This window comes from Alligator sinensis, unplaced genomic scaffold (genome assembly GCF_000455745.1).
Source record: "Alligator sinensis unplaced genomic scaffold, ASM45574v1 scaffold611_2, whole genome shotgun sequence".
In the NCBI taxonomy this organism is placed as follows: Eukaryota; Metazoa; Chordata; order Crocodylia; family Alligatoridae; genus Alligator; species Alligator sinensis.
The window spans coordinates 2,004,243-2,013,550 of NW_005841869.1; the positions used below are offsets into that span (position 1 = coordinate 2,004,243).

Below are 9,308 nucleotides of genomic sequence, written 5' to 3' on the forward strand. Positions count from 1 at the left end.
GAGACACTTGCTTCATAGGCTGGATGGGGCTGTGATTGTCTTGGCCCGAGTTGAAGGGCTTTCTTGTCTCGTTTGACGGTTCCTGCAGGATGATGAATGGGATTCTGGCTTCAGCAACATCTGTTTATTTTTCTCCTACGTAAAACCTCATGTGCCGGAGAAACTGCTTTGTAATTACTGGAGAGAAATGTGTGGCCCTCTGTAACGCTCCAGAGACCGCTGCCCTCCGAGGCGCTCCCATCCCCTCCTCGAGGCGGGCCCGGCTCTTGGGAGGCATAGGGCTCTCGCTCAGCTCCGGTGGGGACAGGCCTACCCTCGCATACAGGACCAGGCGGACAACCGATCGGCTCTGCCAGCAGCTCCGTCCCCCCGAGACCCTCCCGTGGCCCCGTCGTGTTGTAGATTCATAGATGTTAGGGTCAGAAGGGACCTCTATAGATCATCGAGTCCGACCCCCTGCATAAGCAGGAAAGAGTGCTGGGTCTAGATGACCCCAGCTAGATACTCATCTAACCTCCTCTTGAAGACCCCCAGGGTAGGGGAGAGCACCACCTCCCTTGGGAGCCCGTTCCAGACCCTGGCCACTCGAACTGTGAAGAAGTTCTTCCTAATGTCCATCTAAATCTGCTCTCTGCTAGCTTGTGGCCGTTATTTCTTGTAACCCCCGGGGGCGCCTTGGTGAATAAATACTCACCAATTCCCTTCTGTGCCCCCGTGATGAACTTGTGGGAGAGAGCGCCCGGCGCTCAAGGTGCATAGAGGAATAAAGCCCCGACAGCCACACCTGCACAGGCTGTGGTCAGCATCGCCTTCCCTGCTCCGCCGTCCCCTTCGGCCACGACAATGCACCGCCTTTGTCCAAAGCGGCCCCTGACATCCGCCTGCCATATGGCCTGATGCGGTGGGAGCAAGCGTCCCAGTCGGGCCCTCCCAGCCCGATCTGGCATTTTGTTTTCATCCCATTGCTCAAGCCTTGTAAACAGAAACGCTGCTTATTTTCGTGTCGGGTCAGCTAATCGCTTCCACATGCCGCGCGGGGCGGGGCGGGATGGGACGGGGCACCCGCTCACTTCCCTGCACGCTGCGCTTGCCTGGCCCAGCAGCAGCTCCAGCAGTGATTGTTACGGGGGATGCATGGAGCAAGGGCAAAGCCAACGCCCCTGGGAGGCCTCCTAGTTGTCTTCTCTTCCATGCCCCAAGAGCAGAAAGTGTGCAGTCCAGGAGAGATGCAGGCGGCACCTGGCCTTTCCCTCTTGTTCCCATCCCTGGCCCTACCCCATGCACCTCCCTCATGCATGCTGGAGCATGGGGGTGACCCCCGTCCAGTGCGGCCTGGCCAGAGGGTAGGTAAGATGCAGCCCCCCACCAGTTTCAGCTGTTCCCAAACCCAAGAGACTTAGCTGGGGGCCTTGGCTGCTGCTGCCAAGGGTCTGGTCCTAGGGGGAAGATCAGAGTCACCCGGAAACCTCCTGTGCTCGGGGACCAGTATGCGGCATCCCCTCCTCCATCCCTGCCCCTGAACTGAAGAGGACCAGGTCTCACTGCCTCCCAGTGTGGACAGGGCCTGGGGTTGCCCCAGTGCTCTCCCAGGTGCTGCAGCACGGCAGGGTGCGGGGCACCAGGCCAGGCCAGCCAAGGGCCTGTGTCCGGCTCAGGCCTCGGACATCACAGAACAAGCTGCTCTTTATAACACAAGCCCCACATTCACCTCCTGACGGTGCACAGAGCATCAGGCACTGCTTTGTGCACCCTGCTTTTCGGGCGGATGGAGGGAGACGCCAGCCCTCACCTCCGTGGCCTGCCTCGGTTTATATCTCTTGCTGGTGCTGGGACTGGGAGGGTTCTCCAGCCGAGCCCAGCGTCCAGGGAGATCTCAGCTGCAGCTGGCAGACACTTCGGGATTCAGGGCAGCTCCAGGATGGCCACAGTGCCATGCAGCCCTTCGGCGCTGCTGGTTGAGGAGTGCTGGAGCATGAGCGGTAGCTGCCCAGGTCCCTGCTCATTGGCACGGAGGTGCTTCGCTGGTACTGGGGTTGCCCAGTGTCTCCTCCATGCTAAGCAAGGTCACCGCCCTGGACCATACGGCAAGCAGTTCGTCTGCATGGCGCCCGGTGGGGGCCGCGGGGAGGACCCCAGCTTGCAACACGGAGGTGCCACGATGGGGAAGCCACTGTTGGTCTGAAGACCTCGTACTGGAGAGGAGAGTGGGGCGGCTCGGACCAGCTCCCCGGCAGGGTGCAGCACCCACCCGCGTGGCTTAGCCCCGAAAACAGTTCAAGAGCCAACAAGCCGACACCAGCGACCAGCCCCTCTGCCCCGATGCCCACCAGCCTCCAAGCCCTTGGTGCCTTTGCCCTATAAGCTGTCCTTTAAACCCCGGCCTCTCTGGGCAATCACCGCAGCCAGGTCGGGGTTGCCTTGCTCTCGCAGCCCTGGCTCCACTTCCCCATCTCCTTGCAAACATCCTGCTCTTTCCCCACCCCGCCTGGGCCAGCCGGGCTCTGCGGCGCGTCCAGCCTCCCGGCCCTGCTCTCGGCACTTCCACGTCTCTCCGCCTGCCTGGCAGCTGCCGCTCAGGAAGACGGAGCTGGGCGCGGTCCAAGGGAAGGGAGCCGCTCCATTTCACCGCTGACCTTGACCACGCGGGCCGGTCCCCCGGGGGCGTGGACCCGGCTGGGAAGCCAGCTCTGCACCATCTCCTTTGCAAAGGGCCTGGCAGGGAAGGGGCACCACCGTGGCGGGGCAGGGCCAGTGGAAAATGAGGGAAAGGCTCTGTCCAGCTGCCAGGTTTCCCACCTTCCAGGCACATGAGTCAGTGCCTCCAAACCCCTCCTGCTTCCTGCCCCGCAGGCTACCCAGGGAGACCCGCGAGCCCCAGCGGCACAGCACTGGATCAAAGCTGGGGGGTGGGGGTGTCACACGTTTCCTCGCCAGAGAAATCCCAGGTCCTGAGCCTTGGCAGCTCATCTGGAGCGAGGCTGCAGCTCACACACCGAGCCTCCTACATGGGGTGCCCCCCACCCACCTCTCCCAGGTGCTGTCCCCCTCCGGGGACGTCTGCTGGGGGCTGGTGTCCTATGGGAAAGCCGAGAGGAGCGGAGAACGGGGCCTCTCTTGCTCCCCGGAGAGAAAACACGGGGCTGCAATGCAATTGGGACGAGCAGAAGTCAGGGTCAGCAGTGCGGGGCAGGACAAGAGACGAGGGAGAGCAATGGGGTAAAGCCCCAAACCAGCGTGGCCGGGGCATGGTCTCTGCACGTGCTGTGCAGCTTCAGCTTGGCTGGCGGTGCAGAAAGCACCAAGGATCGCAATAGGGGACCCGATCCTTCCCTGGGGCAGGCCGGGGTCCTGCTCACCTTGGGTCAGTCGGGGGCGAGAGCTCTGCCCACCAGGCTCTGCTTTGCCCACCGTGCGGCCCTGGGAATAGCAGGGCACTGACCCAATCGCCCGGGAAGAGACCGGGGACTGAGCGACCTAGGAAAGGAGCCGGGGCGAGAGGACACGCACTGAGCCAGCCACGCTCCTGCCCGCGAGTCCCGCGGGGGGGGCCTACCGTTCTCCGCCGCCCGCTTGAGGTTCTCGATCATGGTGTCGTAGTGGATCCGGCACAGCACCTTCTCCTCCACCAGCCCGAACTCCTCGCCGGTGGACAGCTGCCTCTTGCAGGAGAAGCAGGCGAAGCAAGCGAGGTGGTAGGCGTTGCCACGGGCTCTCCTCACCCAGTCGCTGGCATAGATCTGCCGGCCGCAGCGGGCGCACTTGGTGCCGAACCGACTGGAAGAGAAAACAGGCACGCACGGAGGGCAAGAGGTCAGGGGGAAGCTCTCACGTTTGTCCCACGATAGCCTTGGGGGCCCCGGGGCACACGAGGCCGCGCTGCCCCCTCCCTGGGGGTTTACAGGAATAGAGCAACAGGCCAAGCCTGGCATGGGAAAGGGCACCTGGACGGCAAAGAGACTTGCCCAAGGTCACCCAGAGGCCAGTGGCAGAGCCAGGGATAGGCGACCCAGGACACTTGGTGTTGGTCGGGCCCTGCTGATGCCTCCATCAAGCTAGTAGAGGTGGGATAGAAACCTCGGCCCCGGCAGGTCTGTCCCAGGTTCAGCCCCGAGCCCCTAACGACCAGGGATCCTAGTTTTCTCTGGTTTAAAAAAATCCCCAAATTTTCGGTTTAAAAAAGTAACCCCAAATCTACATTTTTCCATGATTAAAATGAAACACCGCTATATCTATACATTTTCTCTTTTAAATGCATATTCATTGGCGATTCTCATGATAGTGGTGTTTCATATCGATATCTATAGTGGTGTTTCCTTTAAAAAAAAAAAAAAAAAAAAATCACAGAAAAACATGGATTCGGGTTGGTTGTTTTTTTTAAACTGAAAATTGGGGATTTTTTTTAAACGGAGAAAACCAGGATCCCTGCTAACGCCATATGGAGAAGCCAGAGCACCAAAGCAGAGACGTGGGAGGCAGGCGCGTGCCGGGGCCCTGGGAGAGCAGCGAGGAGGCGAGGAAGCAGGCAGCGCAGCTCTGGGAGCGGTGGGGCAGGAGAAGGACCTTGCCACCCTGCTGCGGGGCCAGGATGGGGTTTACGGCAGCACGGCGGGTTGGTCTCCCTCTGCCCGCGGACATCCACGGGAGCAAGGCCGGTTGCCTCTGGGAACATCCCTCGCTGGGGGAAGCCGTAGCCAGGAGCTCAGCCCAGGAGATGCCTCCACCCCAAGGGAAACGGCCTACAAGAGCTCTCAGAGTAGGAGAGGGAAGCGGGGGGGGTCACACGAAATCCAGCTGAAATCAAGCACCGGACGCACCGCTGACTGCAACGGGCCTGGACCAGGCTGCGGGCAGAGGATGAGGCATCGTGCTGCGACAGCTGCCGAACAGACGGTAAATGCACAAGCGGGGGGTTGTGGTCAGGCGGGTCCGTGACTCAGCCTTCAAGCCCATGGGCGTCTCGTCTGGATAAGGACCCATGTGCCACTCAGATGGAAATCTCCTAAGAGCCATTTTTCCCCCCTTTCCCATCAATTCAAACCTTTTGCACACAAATGCGCGCGCAGTCTTATTTCCCACCCACCCCTCATTAAAACCCCTTTGCCACTAAAGGGAAAAAAAGAAAAAAAAAAAGGCCCGAGTTCGTTTATTCGTGCCAGAAATACCGTTCAGAGTTACACCCTGGAGAAAGTAAAAATGCAAACAGCGCTCAGGCTTCGCCTCACGCTGCTCCCAAGCGTCTCCCGAGCCAGCTCTTCCGGCGAGGTTCGCAACCTTTGATTTCTGCACGCTGAAGTTGCTTGCAAAAGCCTCCGTGGTTGACAAGAGAGTCTGCGACGCCGCGGGCAGACGTGCAGCCCGTTCACTGCCCCACAAAGCTGGACCCCTCTAGAGGTGCGTTAAATCCGGCTGGGTGAAGCCTACGTTCTCCCTCTGCTATTTTTCTCTTTTAAATGCATATTCATTGGCGGTTCTCATTAAAAATAATGGGGGACGCAAACAACGGCAAAGAACTGATTTTTTTCCCTTTGCGACGGCAGAGTTATCGTCGGTCCTGCAACGACTCAGACCTCGGATAAAAGGTTTCTTTCCCGTAGAGTCTAGAAGTATTACGGAGCCAAGCTCGGCTGCTTTTGTGCAAGGCTACGGCACAGCCCGTCCGTGCCAGCTGCCGCCGAGCTGTCGGAGCAGACCAGCTATTACCATCTCTGCTATCGCGGCTCCCGTATTTCCCCGTTTGAATTTTGTAGGCTGTCCTCTTCCACACCAGGCACCCGGAAGCCTCTGCCATGCTTGCTGCCCTGGTCAACCATCTAGGAAGACGTATAATACAGCTCATCCCGCATCTACCCCGCTCAGCGGCTTGAATCTGAAGGGCCTAAACCTTCTCTCCGTTCTGTTCAACAATTTATTTTCATTCCCAAAGACTTAAAAAAAAAAAAAAATAATAATAATTTTTAAAAAAATTAAAAAAAAAAAAAAAAAAAAATCAGTCAATCCAAAACAAAACACTCTCCAGCTTCCCACCCCCCTTCATTACCAATTCACTTAATGAAGCAAAGCAACTCCCGCCCCTCCGGCCGTACGGTCCAAGTGCAGGGTTAATTGAACGCTCACACAGCTACCGCAGGATCAAAACCCATTGTGCGACCGTGCCAAACCCAACCCCGTCGAGCGACCGTCTCCCATCTGCACCCAGGCTGCAAGGGACCACAACGGCCCAGAGGCCTCTCTCACCGCTGCCCTCAATGGGGTCACGTCTGATTTACATCGGCATCCTTTAAAAGCGGAATCGGGCTCCTTCGGTGTGAATAACTGAGGCGCGAGTACAGTTCGAGTGTCCAACATGAATATTACTAATTGCAAACTATTTGGGAGGCACGGAAACGTCTAGATGTTGGAGTCTGAATGTAGTGGACCAAAGCGGGGCTGGGGGGCAAAGCCGGCTGCGTGGAGAGGACGCTTTTGTGCTGAAACGACGCAGCGTTAGCTAAAGAGACGTTGCTAATTCACTTCAGATGGGAACTCTGTAAACTGACTGTGTGCCAGTCCATTTATATAAATGCACAAACAAAAGAGCCGTATTAATTTTTTTTTTCTTAAATTTAGAGCTGCGATCCTTCCTGTAACTGGGATTACCGGGAACAAGGTGCCGTGTAAACAAGCTGACACGCTGCCCCTGACAAGTCGAGGGGAAGGGTCAGCCTTCAGCCAGCCCCTCGCACTGGGCACCCCAGCGGGCTGGAGCCGCTCCCTCGCCTCGCGGAGAGCCCAAAGCCCTGCGAAGGAGGCAGGAGCGGGGGGGTTTCCCCCCCCATTTCACAGAAAGGGGAACCGAGGCACAAGGCGGTCGTGCGCAGGAAGGTAAAATCCAGGCCACGATCCCATCCATCGCACCCCTCCTCCCGTTGTGCAGAAAGCAAAGCTCAAAGACCTGCAGTGGAGCAGCATCGCGGTGCCACGCTGGGACGTGCAGCCGACACAGGGAAGTCCCCGGGCGGACACCCGCGGGGCCTGCCGGTGTCTGGGTACCCGCAGGACAGGTGTTCCCACCCGGCCCTGTCCCGCTGGCTCACAGATCCCTCTCCGGGCCTGTGCGCGCGACATCCCTTCCTCCCCACTCCCTTCGCGCTTCACACGCTTCCCCTTAATCCCACAAAAGCAGCACTCCTGCCGAAGCCTCCGGTTCCTATTAACCCCTCGGATCCCACGCGAGGCTTTACTGACCCGGTGCGGGCTGTGACCCCCAGCCTCCTCCTACCCCGGCGGACGGCGCAGCGTTACAGGACTCACTGGGGTGGTTGCTTGTGCCCTATGCCAAGAAACGGGCCACAGCTTCGGCGCGTACTGAGCGGAGATCCGTGGCTTACGGACAGACAGCTCGCACGCGGGGACCCTGCTGCGCCCGAGCTCCTCGCATCTGTTGTGTCAAGCGCAGCAAAGCACCCTGCGAGGGGCCACATCCTAAACTAGTGCCCTTATCCAGCCGGGGCTCCTGGCCTGGGGACCGCCCCACGGCCCTCGGCCACGCAGGGGTAGGGACAACACAAGCATCCAGGGGGGCAGCCCCTCTCTCTCGCAAAGCAGCGGTGAGCTGCTCTCTCTCCCCTCAATGCAACAGCCGTACGCCCACACCCCCCTCGCCTGGGACAAGCACTGCCTTTCCAACCCAAACTGGAGTTGGGGCTTTTTTTCCCCCCCTGCAAACAGTTCCCCCCCAAATGTGGTGAGGGGGCGGCTTCCCTTCTGCACCGAAAGCCCTGAAGAGACGCTCGAGCCAAGCTGGCTCTCCGTCCGGAGGGAGGCTGCGTTCCCGGATCCTGAATAAGGAAACGGTGGCTTTGGTTTGCTCAGCCGCCCTTAGAAATCCAACACCCCTGCAAAGGGGACGGTGCGGGGGCTAGTCACGGGCGAGGAAGGCTTCCTCCTCTCGGTCCCCAGCCCCGGCTGCGGGCAGCGGTGACCAAGGAGGACTGCTGGGTGCTGGGGCTGGCTCCAGGCGAGTTTCCAGGGAGCGCGGGGGCCAGGTCACAAAGCATCTCCCTCGTGGGCAGGCCTCAGGGTGCTGCAGGGGGGCTTCCCACAGCAGGGAAGCCCCTTCCCCGCCTGGCCGGGACGAGATCCAGGCCCCCCAGTTTCTCCCACAGCAGGTTGTGACAGCCCAGGCGCCGGGGACTGGCCCAGCAGCACGGAGCGGGACGGAGGCGGCAAACAGTGCAAGGGAAACAAAGCAGAGCAAAAACACTGGAAATCTCCGGGGCTGCAATCGCTGGTCACCCAGCCAGCACTTGCATGCCGAGACTGCCCCACACGACACCCCTGCCTCCTCGCAGGGCCTGCCACAGCTTCCCCTCACGAAAGCTCGTCCCCCCACAAGTGCCGGCCCAGTCCTCCAGGCCCCGCGCTCCGGGGCACAGCAGGGCTCCGAGTGCAGGCAGGATTGGGCCCGAGACGCACGCCATCCCCGTTACCTGCAGGACATGCCCAGCCAACAGCCCAGAGGTGGAGGTACCACCTGGTCCTGCAGAGCTGCACGCTCCTTGCCGTTGCAGCACGGCCCTTGCACGCTCCGAAACGCCTGGACCGGCTTTCCCCCATCACGTGCGCAGCGTGCGGAGCCGGGGCTGCAACCGGAGGTCCCCGGCTCCTATAATCAGCACCGGGAGCGCTGGCTCCTACAAGGCCTCTGAAGCGCCCTGGCCTGGCCGGAGCATTCAACCCCAGGCCTCCCAGAGCACCTAGTCCTGCACCCGGCCCTGGAACCGCTGCGCACAGAGAGACCCGCAGAGCCGGCACTAGGGGAAGGGGCTGGAGCAACCCGCGGCCCTGGAGGCAACGCATCAGCTGCCTCCGGCTGCAGCCCCCTTGCCAGCAAACTGCCCCGAGCAGCGGGACGGTCCCCGTGTTATTCCAGCACGTACGAGGAAAACCCCTGATCGCCAGCCGGGGCCTGCACAGCCCCATGCCCTTAGCTCGTATTTAGGAAGAAGCAGTCACCGAGGCCCCGCTTTGCCCACCCGAGACACTGGTGCCCAGGTCACCCGGGCGGGGGGAAGCCAAGAGGCGCCCAGCCCTGCCCGGCTTCCTCGGCACTGCAGCAGCCCTTGCGGGCGGAGGGGAGGGGAGGGGAAGGGAAGGGAAGGGAAGGGAGCCTCCTGCCCCGTCCTCCGACCCTTCCTCCCTGCGGGCGGTGGCGGTGCAAGCCCCGCAGGGAGAGGAGGGCTGCTTTTTGGGGCATCCTCCCATCCCGGCTTTCGGTTTCGGGGCCCGATCCGGCAGGCGCGGCGGGGTCGGGGCCTGGCTTGCCTGAA

At 60.6% G+C, this 9,308-nt stretch overlaps 1 protein-coding gene across 2 annotated transcripts in view; it reads right to left on the reverse strand.

Annotated features, from left to right (window-relative positions):
- LHX6 (LIM homeobox 6) overlaps positions 1–4,019 on the reverse strand; it is a 16,600-nt gene extending 12,581 nt beyond the window's left edge. The window contains exon 1 of one of the 2 annotated variants that reach the window (XM_025194066.1): positions 3,554–4,019. In XM_025194066.1, the coding sequence (XP_025049851.1) occupies positions 3,554–3,929 (376 nt within the window). In that variant the 5' untranslated portion in view covers positions 3,930–4,019. The remainder of the gene's footprint in view (positions 1–3,553) is intronic. The other variant, XM_025194063.1, reaches the window with a different exon arrangement.
- Positions 4,020–9,308: the final 5,289 nt, after the last annotated feature.